The sequence below is a fragment of the Rhinatrema bivittatum genome, chromosome 3 (assembly GCF_901001135.1).
Source record: "Rhinatrema bivittatum chromosome 3, aRhiBiv1.1, whole genome shotgun sequence".
Taxonomy (NCBI): Eukaryota; Metazoa; Chordata; class Amphibia; order Gymnophiona; family Rhinatrematidae; genus Rhinatrema; species Rhinatrema bivittatum.
Genome location: NC_042617.1, coordinates 558,314,982 through 558,329,772, shown reverse-complemented (window position 1 = coordinate 558,329,772; position 14,791 = coordinate 558,314,982). Strand labels below are relative to the sequence as shown.

Sequence of the window (14,791 nt, the reverse complement as noted above, 5' to 3'; positions counted from 1 at the left end):
GCGATGTCCTTTCATGGATTACAAACTGGCTAAAAGACAGGAAACAGAGAGTAGGATTAAATGGACAATTTTCTCAGTGGAAGGGAGTGGGCAGTGGAGTGCCTCAGGGGTCTGTATTGGGACCCGTATTTTTCAATATATTTCTAAATGATCTGGAAAGAAATACGACAAGTGAGGTAATCAAATTTGCAGATGATACAAAATTGTTCAGAGTAGTTAAATCAAAAGCAGATTGTGATAAATTGCAGGAAGACCATGTGAGACTGGAAAATTGGGCATCCAAATGGCAGATGAAATTTAATGTGAATAAGTGCAAGGTGATGCAGATAGGGAAAAATAACCCATGCTATAGTTTCACATTGTTAGATTCCATATTAGGAGCCACCACCCAAGAAATAGATCTAGGCATCATAGTGGATAACACATTGAAATCATCGGTTCAGTGTGCTGCGGCAGTCAAAAAAGCAAACAGAATGTTGGGAATTATTAGAAAGGGAATGGTGAATAAACCGGAAAATGTCATAATGCCTCTGTATCACTCCATGGTGAGACCATACCTTGAATACTGTGTACAACTCTGGTCGCCGCATCTAAAAAAAGATATAGTTGCGATGGAGAAGGTACAGAGAAGGGTGACCAAAATGATAAATGGAATGGAACAGCCACCCTAAGAGGAAAGACTAAAGCGGTTAGGACTTTTCAGCTTGGAGAAGAGACGGCTGAGGGGGGATATGATAGAGGTGTTTAAAATCATGAGAGGTCTAGAACACGTTAAAAGTGAATCAGTTATTTACTCTTTCGGATAATAGAAAAACTAGGGGGCACTCCATGAAGTTAGCATGTGGCACATTTAAAACTAATCGAAGAAAGTTCTTTTTCATTCAACACACAATAAAATTCTGGAATTTGTTGCCAGAGGATATGGTTAGTGCAGTTAGTGTAGCTGTGTTTAAAAAAGGATTGGATAAGTTCTTGGGGAGAAGTCCATTACTTGCCATTAAGTTGACTTAGAAAATAACCACTGCTATTACTAGCAACAGTAGTATGGAAGAGACTTAGTTTTTGGGTACTTGCCAGGTTCTTAACTTCTTATGGCCTGGATTGGCCACTGTTGGAAACAGGATGCTGGGCTTGATGGACCCTTGGTCTGACCCAGTATGGCATGTTCTTAGGATGCCCAATCTTCCAGTCTCGCAAGGTCCTCCTGCAATTTATCCCAATCCGCTTGTGATTTAACCACTCTGAATAATTTTGTATTATCTACAAATTTGATTACCTCACTCATCGTATTCCTTTCCAGATCATTTATAAATATATTGAAAAGCTTCTGTTTAAGTACAGATCCATAAGGCACTCCACTGTTTACCCTTTTCCATTGAGAAAATTGACCATTTAATCCTACTCTGTCTCCTGTCTTTTAACCAGTTTGTACTCAAAACACGAATAATGTTATAATAATAATATTTGTTTGTTAAATACTATTGTTACTTTCACTGTTCCTTGTAATAATGTTCAATGGTTGATTGTTATTGTTCAATGTTCTCTGTAAAAAACCCCAGTCTAACCTCCCAGACCAGGGCAACCTTTTCGTTACTTGTAAACCGGATTGATTTGTATTGCATACAGGAATTCCGGTATATAAAAATTAAAAATAAATAAATAAATAAATAAAAAATAATCCATGAAAGGACAATCGCCTCCAATCCCATGACTTTTTAGTTTTCTTAGAACCCTCTCATGAGGGACTTTGTCAAACGCCTTCTGAAAATCCAAATTGCTCTTTGCAAAATTGACTACCCAGCCCAAGCTTTCTAAAAGCTTGACCACTCTTTTGGAGGTTTGAATATCTTCTTGATGCATGAACCCTGACCTCTTCTCATCACAGAAAAGCATCACAACTATCATGACCTTGATAAAGACTCACAGAGCCGTAGCCAACCCAAAGAGAAATGCCCTGAACTGAAAATGTTCCTCGAGAACACAAACACAGAGAAATGTCTGATCCTCTTTCTGGATGGGAATTTGATCATAAACTTTTAAAAGATAGATACTCGCTCTTTTGAACTGTCACCATTACTGAACGAAGTGTCTCTATCTGGAAGTGAGAGATCCTGAGATTGTTATTTACCCCTTTGAGGTGTAGGATAGGGCGGTAAAATCTATCCTCCTTTGGAGTCACAGAGCAGATGGAGGAGTGACCAAGTCCTTTCTTTGAGAAAGTCACCGGAACCACGGCATACAACAATTGAAGTCTTGTCAGAGTATCGCAAATTGCCTGTCGTTTGATAACTGATGTGCAGGAAAATCCATAAAATAATGCCAGGAATCAGAGCTCCAAAGCGTAACCAAGAAGAATCAGCTGTAATGCCAACTGATTCAAAGTTATTCAGGTCCACTCAGTAAAAAAATATCCATAGGAAACTGCCCACAGGGAGGAGCAATGAGTGGACCTGCTGAATCTCAGTGAAAGATCCTACCTGCTCCTGAGGTGGAAGCTGAATCAGGTTTGAGTTTTTTGAAACCCCGAAAAGACTGACCACTGCCTCTTGAAGCCTGAGAATCATAGAAGGAATAAAGGGACTGCCTACCTGCCTCTACCACCAAGACTTATTAAACTGGGCTTGCCCCCTAGCAGAGCAACAAAAAGAGCAAGGTTTATCCTCTGGAGGCCTCTGAGCTTCAGATCTCCCAGATTTTTTACCAACTACTCCAAATCCTCTTCAAAAAATAAACACCCCTTAAAGGGAAGCTTGCCTAAAAGATTTAGACCAAGAATTTGCAGACTAATTCTGAAGTCAAAGGAGTGTCTTGGCAGCCACAGCTGAAGCTACTGATTGAGAAGAAAAGCAGAGAAGATCATACAAGGCAATTGCCAAAAAGGCAGCAGTGGACTCTGTTCTAGCCTCTTCCTCACTTCCTGGAAGCTATTGCATTCATCACAAGAGTGCTTAAACTATGAAACTACCACATTAGAAATTTGAACTTCCAGAGCCATAGAAAAGAAATGCTTCAATGTATTTTATTTATTTATTTTTGAGTTTTATATACTGTCATTTGGTAATGCCATCACAATGGTTTACATATTTCAATAAGGGGACATTAGGATGGGTATTGGGTAATACAAAGATCATCAACAAAGAAAGGTTGAAAGTACATGGAAAATAAAGGTAATAGGATAACAAACTATGGGAAAAACTGTAACATTTATAATAGGAGATGAATCGGCGTTATGAAGTCATTAGGTGTTAAGGATGTTGAGATTCGTTTGGGAGTTCTGTTGCTGTGGGGTAGTTGAGAGGGTTAGGGGGTCGTTGTAAGCTTTGAAGAACAGCCAAGTTTTCAGATCCTTTTTGAATGTTTTTAAGTTAGTTTTTAAGTTGAGATTCAATGGAACCTCAGTCCTTTTACCCTAAGGGTCCTTTAGAGAAGTGCTATAAATATAGGAATAGTGGTATATCTGGTGATTGCAGTAACCAGTGCATCTGATAGTGGTACCTGAAACAAATGCTGGAACGCATCAAGAGGAAGATGGTACAATCTAAGAAGATTTTTCACTCCCTTGAGACCAGATTCTGGAGCTTCCCATACCAGTAAAACCATCCCTTCCACTTCTGAATGTAGAGGAAAAGTCTTCATAGACTTGTGAATCCCTTAATAGGGTCCTTTACCGGAGCTTCCTTCACTGTAAAATCTGTTATTCTAAAGGCAAAGGACTACCTGAACAATCAGGGCTGAAATCTCTACCTTCTAAAAGAGTTGGATAACTGTATCATCTACCGTCAGGAGAGCCCTCGCCTTCTGCCAAAGAAACACCACTTGAGGAATCAAGTAGACCCTTAGGATCCTCCTGACTGTCCCCAGGTCAGGGGTGGAGAGCTCCACTTACTCCTTGGGACCCTTGCATGGGGCTGGAGACCAAACAGGCCTTGGCAGTTCCTTCTGAAAAATCTTAACCTCCATCAGGCTTCTGAATGGCATGCACAAACCTAAAAAAACCCAAAAAACTACAGGGAGAATTCAGACCTGGAACGTAACTGCTCCCAATGTCCAGGAAAAAATGTTTCCTAAACAGGCTCAAGCACTGGAGTAACCTTGCCCTCCATTTCAGATACTCTGTTTCTGTCAAGAGAAACACCTGAGGGAGCATGGCCTTAGATGGTCGCCACACCCACCAAAATGGTGGTATTAGAGGTCTCTCCCTGGGCACTCTCCCCCATTGATTCAGCCTCAGAGGACTCCCTCAGAACAGGGGGGATCATCAGATACTCCCCTCCCAAAGGCTGAAGAACACAGGTACTTCTCCAGCCATCCACAGGCTGGGCAAAGAGGCTTGCACCCACAAGCCCCGCAATGCCGGCCATGATCGGACTGCTCCATTGCAGCCAATTTAACTCCCCCTGATCCAGCACGAGTGAGCCTGAGGCCAAACAACTCCTCCCCCCCCCCCCTTGGAGCAGACAATTACTTACCCCAATGCTGTTTAGGAAGGCACCTCTCACCCGGAGCTGCTGACTGCACAGTCCTGCAGCACTGCTCTTTTTTTCTTGTTAAACTTCAGCCAAAATGATGAGGCAGGAGGGGTGGGGAAGGAGGGGGAGAAACAGGAAGATTCTCTAAACTGCCCACAGACAAACCTGCAAGAACTCTTCTCAAATATCTTTTTTTTTTTTTTAGATGCTTCCCCCACTCCCCATCCCCTGGTTCAACCGAGTCCCCTCTGGGAAGGAGCTCCAGTTAAAGTGCTTGGCCTACTGGCACAACAGCGGCCTGTCCCATAACAGAGTTCTTCAAAATCCTGATGCACCAAAGTCTTACCATCTGTTGGAGATAGAGTATACTGGGCTTTTACTGTGCTGAATCACCATAGTGGTGATGATGTCACTGGAGAAATCAGTGCACTCTGCCTCCATCTGCTGGTAGGTGGATAGAACTGGACTGTTTGGACTGGACTGGTAAAGCAGGATGACTTGGAAATGCTTGTCTTCCAGAATAATGTAATACATTAAAATTAATCAAAATGATAATCACAACTATTGCCAAGTTTTACTGACCATTTCTGCATACTTCTTAAATAAAACTTCCAGCTTCTCTTCAGGTGTGCTTAGCTTGCTTAGGTTTTGCATCAGCAGGGTAGCTTCTTTTCCTGACAAAGAACAGAAAACACTGTCACAGAAGGCTGTCATATCATCTACTTGGTCAAATTTTGGCATGCTAGATTTAGGGAAATTTTCAGTTGATCCTAAGCACCTAGATGACTGAAAATGTGGCTGCCTAGATGTAGACCTCTCAGCCTTGGCTGAAAATGAGCATCCAAGTATGTAAGAGTTCTTCGTGAGCTGGTGGGATGCAATTGCCCTCATGCTGACTCTGCAGATAGATGCTAAATGACACCACATGTTGCATCCCTCTTGCCTACGAGGACTGAAGACTATCTGGAATGATAAGTTTGAGATTCCTGAGGGGTGGTGGGAAACAGGGTCAGGACGTGGCTGCCAGAGGATCCTTATGATATTGGATGGTAGGCGGGAGGACTTTGTGGCTGGGGAAGGGAGACATTGCAGCTCCGTGGTTGGGGGGGCTTTACAGTATGAGGGTTTCGGTGGAAGGGAAGGGAAATATCTATGCTCAGAGGGATGGGTAGGAAGATCATTGAGTAGGGGCACAGGGATAGTGCCTACATTTAGACCAGTTATCCCTTTGCCTGGGTTTGGGCATCTAAATTAGGCACCCGGTGCATAAACTTATTGTAAAAATCTCAATTCAGTCTCCCCAGCCTAAATCTGCTTATCCACTCACCTATTGTTTAGGCACCTGAATTTAGGTCTCTAAACTTAGGTGTTAAGCAGGAATCCTAAATTAGATGCCTAGCTCTTTTGACTATCAGCCTCCTAGTGCAGACGTTCTCAACCACATTTTGACCAGTCTGGTTTTCAGGATTCCCTCAATGAATAGCCATGAAATATATTTGTGTACAGTAGAGGCATTGCATGCAAGTCTCTCTCATGCATATTTATTGTGGATATCCTGTAAACCAGACTGACTGGGTGTATTCCGAGGACTGGGTTGAAAACCACTGTTATAGTGCATGGGAATAAAAAAAAAAAAAAAAAGGTATCTCTGCATGTAAATGTTTAGGAACCCTGGTCAAACTGTATGTTTCAATGAATCTCTGGGAACAGAAACTGACACAGCCTCTCAGTCAGGGGTGAGCAAACTGGGGGGGCCCCCACTGGCTATCTAATCAGGGAAGAAAAAAAAAAATGGCCATGCTGTTGAGAATCAGTGCCATGGAGGCACTGCAAGCTGAAAGGAAGGGAGCTGCCAGAATGTAGTGGCACCATCGTAAGCATGCCATGGCTTAGCCCTGTGTCTTTTCCGTGGGCCCGGGAGAGCTGCTTCTGCTGTGGCGGGGACATGGGAGGAGCCACTGCGGTGTTCCACATTACATAGGAAGATTGGGCACCCTCAGCCTGGGTATAGTTCCTGTTGCTGCTGGGACTCTACCCAGGGACAGGGATAACAGCTCTTGCTCGCCAGGGGAAAGGAAGTGGTGAGGTTAGGGAGGCAAAGGGGCCAAAGAGAATGAGGACATGAAGGGAAGAGAGGGGAAGTGGGAAAGGGAGAATAAAGGCAAAAAGTGTAAAAAGGTTAAATAAGCAAATTAAAATGTGAGAAAATCAAAGATGAGCAAGCTAAGAAAAAAACAAAAATAAAGAGAAAAATAGGAAAAATTAGTGAAAAGAGTAAAAATGCAAAATAAATAAATAATAATAAGACAGGTGGGATAGAGTTTCTCAGTTCTTAATAAACTTTGGCTGGTATCTGAGTTTTTTGAAAAAATTTCCAGCTGTTACCATTGTGGTGTGTGGCGTGTTTGTTTCATGTGCTTTAGTCTATGTATGTGGTCTATCTGCCTGTGTTTGGATGTGTTGTGTTTGTCTTTCTTTGTGTCTGTCTTCTGTCTGGAAATATTGTATCAATGTTTTATTGTCTAGATGTGGTATGTCTGTATCTCTGTGCTTGTCTAGGTGTTGAGTTTTTCGTCTCTCTGTGCAGTTTTTGAGTCTGCATTTGGGGTGCCTTTCTCTCTGTGTCTGCCTAGGTATTGAGTAATTGTGTGGGTCTCTGGGTCTGTCTATATCTATCTGGGTATCTGTTTTGCTCTCTTTTGGTCTTGGTGTGGGGTGTCTAGGTCTGTCTGGATATGAGGTATCTGTTTCTTTCTGTGTCTGTCTGGGAACAGGGTATCTGCCTCTATGTGCCCTTGTGAGTGTGTGTGTGTGAACTTACTCCTTTCAGCAACTTGAAGAGAAGCAAAATAGGGACTTTGAGCCACTGGTTGGCAGAGTGGCTGCCTGGTGAATACCCTTCATGTATGTATGTATGTATGTATGTATATTTATATACAATGCCAACATAAGAACACTAATGGAATGTTTTAGCAACCTAACGGTTAAAGTACAATTTTATTACAACATGATAGAAAATACATAAACTTTTCATTACAATTAGTCTTAAATCTAAATTCCATATGTAACTGTTCTAAATTACTTCTGATTTATGCCCCAATAAATTCAATCCACATTTGCTTTCCCATAGAGCCAGATAAAAACTGGCAGCCTTGATGTGGGTTTCCCGCTGTTATGAAGTGGAGAAGGAAGGCTGAGAAATTAACAAAACCTGATCAAGATACAGTTGGTGTTTTAATTTCAGAGCAGTAGCTATTTCAGCGCAGAGATTTCTTCGAAAAAACATTAATGCATCATTTAACTCTAGCTGAGTGAGGCCTCGAAAGAAACACTTGGGACTAGCACCCCTGAGGAAGCCATATTGGGCGAAACAAATGGCCTTTGTCGGGGAACGAGGAAATCTTCATAGGATATGGAATTTCCTGAGAAATCACAAGAAACTAAAAAAAAAAAAAAAAAGAGTGTGTTATAAACAATATTAGTTAAATAGTGCATGGACTTTAATTCATTGATCTGCTTCTGTGTGCTTTTGAAAAACATTCACTGCACAATTAGTATATTTTAGAGTATTGTATAAGTGTGTGCTTATGTGCACTGTGGTAGTTTTTATCTGGTTCTATGGGAAAACAAATGTGGATTGAATTTATTGAGGCATAAATCAGAAGTAATTTACAGTACAATGGTTAGATATGGAATTTAGGTTTAAGAGCAATTGTAATGAAGAGTTTATGTATTTTCTATCATTTTGTAATAAAATTGTATTTTAGCCATTAATTTGTTAAAATGTTCCATTAATATTTTTGTGCTCTTGGCATTATATATACAATTGAACACTTTTTTGCCTATTATTTTTCTCTAATATATATATATATTTAACTCATTTTGGGGGCCCCCACCATTTGCATGAAAGGAAGGGGGGCTACGCATCTATCTGCAATGTTACTGCAAACTTACCATTCGTTTGCAGACTTTAACCAATTGAAAATAATAAAAAAGTGAGTATGGCATGTGCAGAAATGTGGACACCCTTCCAGTTAAGAACATAAGAACATAAGAAATTGCCATGCTGGGTCAGACCAAGGGTCCATCAAGCCCAGCATCCTGTTTCCAACAGAGGCCAAACCAGGCCACAAGAACCTGGCAATTACCCAAACACCTAGAAGATCCCATGCTACTGATGCAATTAATAGCAGTGGCTACTCCCTAAGTAAACTTGATTAATAGCAGTTAATGGACTTCTCTTCCAAGAACTTATCCAAACCTTTTTTGAACCCAGCTACACTAACTGCACTAACCACAATCTCTGGCAACAAATTCCAGAGATTTATTGTGCGTTGAGTGAAAAAGGATTTTCTCCGATTAGTCTTAAATGTGCTACTTGCTAACTTCATGGAATGCCCCCTAGTCCTTCTATTATTCGAAAGTGTAAATAACCGAGTCACATCTACTCGTTCAAGACCTCTCATGATCTTAAAGACCTCTATTATATCCCCCCTCAGCCGTCTCTTCTCCAAGCTGAACAGCCCTAACTTCTTCAGCCTTTCCTCATAGGGGAGCTGTTCCATCCCCTTTATCATTTTGGTTGCCCTTCTCTGTACCTTCTCCATTGCAACTATATCTTTTTTGAGATACGGCGACCATCAGTTGATGCACTACTGCTTGTTTTTAATAAGATTCAAAATATTGTCAGGTGAAAATAATTCCACGATTTAACAAATATTCTGACTATGATTGTTCTGTCTGTCAACAACCATGGATTCCTGTAAGAAGCTGTCTGAACATTTTCAAATGAAGATAATTCACTCTCTAAGTGCTTCTGTAAGGAACTACAAGGCATCCTTAGCAAATGGAGTGAACACATTTTCTGGGGAAATACAGAGAGGTTAGTTAGCTGGAGGTTTGGGTTTTGCTCCCCTCATGTAGGAGAAGCAGATGGTGTGTTCAGAGCGTGGATTTTCAGATGGATGTTTGAGCTGAATTTCCTGAGTTAACTTTCAGAGGGCAGCATGTCCTATACTGTTCATTATTTCCGTGATCAGGACTCTGGGGTCTCTCTAAACAGAGTCTGGGATGAGTGAGGAGACAGAGATCCTTATCACTGCAGTTATTGTCCATGTTTTTGTAACTGTTTTAGTTGCCAGAAAAGGAGGTTTTTCTTCCCTTTCCATCTCTTATTTGGTTGCTCTTCCTAGTAAGCTGTTTTCCTTTTGTGTTACTGAGCACCCTAGGGCCCAGGGACTCAGCTGCTATTGTTTTGAGAACATAGTAGAAATAGAATCTAGGGGTATGTCCTCTCACCCTAACTTGATGGACTCTATAACAGGGTACCATCAAGCTAGGGTGAGATAACATAGTACAAAATGTCATCTTTGTGAGACTTTCCTCACTCCAAATGACGTCAAATCTTCACCAAGGTTACTGTGCTGTTCGTACGTCTCACTCTACATGAGAAACTGGCCCCTAAAGCACCACCACCTCACCTCGACCTATTAGATGGCCCTCCTATAGAGATATAAATAGTTGCACACAAGGAGGGCCTCCCCAGAGGTGTTTTCTCTCTCCCCCCCCCCCCTCTCATATCCAAAATGCAATTCTAACCATTTTGGGCATATCACACTGCTTAACAGGAAAAAAGGTGTAGTTATTTCTGGTGTTAAAATGTGTGATAGTGCTCCTCATTTTCATAAATCCTGCTTAAATTCCTCCCTGATCCCACCCCTTCCAAAAGTTTGTATTCATACCATGCACTAGCGTAATTATTGCATGCATTAACACCATAATGCATTTTGATGAATGACTTGGATAGTTCCTTTCCTCTTGAAAGGACTGAAGAAGGAGTAGTGTCATGAAAAGAGAGGTGGATTAAATCCATTTCCATAAGAAAAGGTTGAGGTACAATGTAAAAGATTTTATGGACTAAGAGAGAATCAAAGAAGAAAGATGTGATAAAGATAAGTGCCACAAAGTAGAGAGAATGGAGAATATTGCAGTCTATAGGAAAGCTATGAGAATTGGGACTGTGATTTTTTTGAAATAAATTAGGATATATTTCCTTCCTATTCCCATGGGAGAAGCTGGAGATTAAATGACAATGTGAGAAGAAAATAGTCAAATTACTTGGAGAACTGGTTGCTGAACAAGTAAGGTGACAAATGTATTTAAAGTTCATCTTATAACAATCAGTTGGCTTTTATTTCCAGTTCAAGCTGTAGCAAACCAGCAATTCACTTTTACAATCTCTCAGTAAAAAGAGTTGGAACCCACACAACCTCCAGCGCGATTATTGCTGCTGTTTACGGTGGGAGATCGTCAGTGCCGTTTACAAGAGACTGAAGAGAAGTTTGGGATTAAATAATGCAAAAGGGCCTTGAAGCTGAGCTCACCCCCATAGGGGATCCTGGACTCTCAGAAATGTGTTTGGATGATGAGAACTCTGCACATGGGGTCCAAAATCTGAGATGTGTGAGCCTTTGAATCCAAATTCAGGGTTTTTCTGCTCAGAGATTACACTTCCAGCTAGCAATTTCATCTATCAGATACATTGTTCAGAAATGGAAGTTATATTGAACTGTTGAGGTCAGGACAAGATCTGGAAGTCCAAGAAAAATCTGATAGAACTGCCCAAAAAAAACAAAACAACCCAGCTCAGATCTACAAAACAGAACCACAGATCACTGCAATTGACCTATTGAAAAGTTTACCTGCTACTGGAGTAATTGTCAACAGGTCCTCGGTAAAGCATTGCTTACATAATAATGATCTGCATGGGAGAAATGTCACAAGGAAACCTTTTCTACAATGTCAACACAAAATAATCTAAAATGTGCAAAACAAAACCTTGAAAAGCTTGAATCTTTTTGGAACAAAAAGTTTTGGATTAATGAAGCTAAAATTAAACTGCTCGGTCACAATCACACAAGATATATTTGGAGAAATAGGGGCAAAGAATTCGAAAAAAAAGTGCACCTTGCCAATCATTAAATACAGGGATGGATCTTTTATGCTTTGGGATTGTGAAGGAAGAATGGATTCACCTAAATATCAGTATATCCTAGAAGTTAATATCCCACCCACAGTGTTTGAAGAAATTGAAGATGAAAAAAAGAGGTTGGATATTTAAGCAAGACAATGGTCTGAAACAGCTCAAAATCAACCATGAAGTGCTTACAGGAGAGAAAGATGAAGGTTTTGGAATGGCCTTCACACTCCCCAGACCTGAATATTGTTGAAAATCTGTGGGGAGATCTAAACATGCAGTGCATGCAAGGAGACCTAAGAATATTTCTGAGGTAGAGGAGTTCTGCAAGGAAAAGTGGGAAAAAAATCCCAAGAGCAAGAAGAGAAAGACTCTCAGCCGGCTACAGGAAATTTTTGGAAGCTGTTGTTTCTGTTACAAAGTACTGACTGAAAGGATGCAGATGCCATATTCACTGTTTTCTTACTCTGTCAAAAACTGAAAATAAATAGGAATTATGCATTAAAATTTGCAGAAAGATGTCATGTTTAACTTTTGTACAACAAAAAGAAGTGTGGCAAACAATATACTGATCAATATCTCTTAACAGCATAGATATTTTAATTGTACATACAGTCACCTACGAGGTACATGTTTGTAAATACACAGTCAAAAATAATATAAAAATGAGGCCTGTGTATTTACAAAAATGTACCACGTAGATGACTGTATGTACAATTAAAATGTCTATGCTGTTAAGAGATATTGATCAGTATATTGTTTGCCACACATTTCGTTGTATGTTCTCTACATGTGTGTGCTGTTTACTCCGCCCTCCTTGTATGTTTAACTTTGTACCATGAAGAGCAGAGGTTCCCAAACCTGTCCTGGGGGACCCCCCCCAGCCAGTTGGGTTTTCAGGATATGCACAATGAATATGCATGAGCTGACTTGCTTGGGGGTCCCCCAGGACAGGTTTGGGAGCCACTGATGTAAAGGTTGTGTCAGCTTCTGTTCACTTAGAGCAAGGGGTGGCTAACTCTGGTCCTCGACAGCCAAAAGGCCAGGTTTTCAGGATATCCACAATGAATATTCATGAGATAGATTTGCATAAAAGGAGACCGTGCATGCAAATCTTATTCATAGTGGATATCCTGAAAACTGGCCTGATTGAGGCTCTAGAGGACTGGAGTTGACCACTCCTGACAGAGATTCATTGAAATATACATTTTGACCAAGGATGCCTAAACGTTTGTGCACAACTAACAGAGTCGCCAGAGTCTCTTATCCGTTTCAGAATCCTTCCCTTAGAAGACGCTATTGTACTTCTGGTAACAAGTTTATAAGTCAATTTGAATTCCCTCTGCAGGGCTCCCCAACATATTCACCACATTCAGGTCACAGGCTTTACTGTTTCACTCTTGGGCTTCTGTCCCTCCCGACGCAGCCCTTGTGGCGAAACACAATCTGTGTTGGGGGACCGAAAGATTTGCCTACAAGCAACTGTTAAATAAATGATGGATATTTTGATTTAATTCATTCTTAAATTCCAATTATTGGGTTATTTAAGATGAACTTTTATAGCGCTATACTATGGTAAATTTTATACACTTAAAAAATTTCCAGTTCTAACATAGCAGATGAGAAATAAGGACTGAATGGCCTCTCCAAACTACCCAGTAATTCTTCTCCATGCTTCTAATGCTATATATCTGCTGACAATTTTTTTTACCCAACAGTTGTAGATGTTATAATCTGGTATGTTTGTAGACCCTGGATCGGGGTGAGAGCTGACTCCACCCACTGGGAGGAGCCCTGTGGGGACTCACCACAATAGGCGTGGCCTCAGCTGAGAAGAACACAAGAGACTTTATTGTACTGGAATGTAGAAAACCCTCCAAGTGGGAAGAGAGAAGCACAGTCCAGAGGAATGGGTAGCTCAATGATGATATCCCTGGTAGTGGTCCGCGGAGCGGGGTACGCCGGGGAATCCCTCCTTTGATGGAACTTCTCTGTATTGATCCGGTAGTGGCCCGCAGTGTGGGGTACGCCAAGAATCACAAGAGAATGTTGAGAGTAGAGCAGGAGGTCAGCAGAGCTGAATAGCGGATGGTACTCACTCTGAAGTATGCAAGGAAGGTTGCTGAGGCGAACACGATAGTGGCCCAAGGCACGGGGTACACCAGAGGTTCCGTCAGCTGAAGGTAGCGAAGTCACAAGGCTGAACAGACAGAGCCCAGAGTGGATGAAGAGAGATTCCAGGCAAGAAGGGCCTTCGAGGAGCAGATAGCCAGAACGTGTCAAGGCCCCCAAGGAGCGGGTACCTAAAGCGTTCGAGTCTCTGGGTCAGGAACGAGTTCAGAGTAGCGAAGTAAAGCGTCTCCGAAGGAGTGGAATTCAGCAGGAATGAAGTCCTTGCTAACTCGGAGGTAGCTCAGACCGGCTGGCTCAAATACACGCAGGCAGATGACGCCATGCAGAGGGGACGCCCCGAGGTTCCCGCCATGACGTGTATAAGATGGGGCCTGGCGCACGCGTTCCCTAGGTAATCCCCGATTCAAGATGGCGGATGGGATTTTCAGAGTCAGCACATCTCTCCTCTGAACTTTGTGGTGTCACAATATTACCAGGTTCCTTGTTCTTTTGAAGAACAAGCTAGACAAGGAAGCTTGTACAAGAACAAATGTACCCATTTTTTAACTATTCAATTAGACTTATTTGATCAAAATTATATAACTTCAATGCCAATTAATGTCTATACCAAAGCATGCTCCTTATAACCCGGCGCTGGCAAAGGTTCCCCCCTTATGATAGACAGCATGACAAATATTTCTGCTGCCAAGCCTTCTCCAGGTCCCTGATCTCACTGGCAAATATACAACAGAACAGTGAAAAGCAGTGGCACAAGAAAGCTAAATTTAAAATGAGTAACCGAAAGCTTTAAAATAATCCCAGCTTCAAACTGCTAATAACTCATGAAGATGCAAATTATCTTTGAGGCTTGCTCTGTTGTGCCAGAAAACAGACTGGTCAAAGAAAGAATTACAAACACAAGATGCAGAAGATGGGCTCGGAAGAGTGTCTCCTTTTTAAATGTTCATCACCAATCTGAAGCGCCTTCACCCTGTGGCTGTACCAGGAGCTACTCAATTTTCTTGGACAAGCGATACTAAGAACTGGAAGAGATGTGGAATTCCCTGACCAGGAGAGGTCTGAGAATTGTGTGCAATGAGCACATCTGTTCAGTTGTTAAGGAAACAGACGTCAGTAATAACAGAGCTATAATTCGGATTGGTCACGGTAAAAACAGCATAACTTACAGCAACACCAATCACAGGTTGAAAAGTTATTGATGCCTCTGGGGTGA

At 41.5% G+C, this 14,791-nt stretch overlaps 1 protein-coding gene across 2 annotated transcripts in view; it reads right to left on the bottom strand.

Annotated features, from left to right (window-relative positions):
- TXLNB (taxilin beta) overlaps positions 1-14,791 on the bottom strand; it is a 104,990-nt gene that overhangs the window by 37,560 nt on the left and 52,639 nt on the right. For both annotated transcript variants that reach the window (XM_029596459.1, XM_029596458.1), the window contains exon 3: positions 5,052-5,143. In XM_029596459.1, the coding sequence (XP_029452319.1) occupies positions 5,052-5,143 (92 nt within the window). The remainder of the gene's footprint in view (positions 1-5,051; positions 5,144-14,791) is intronic.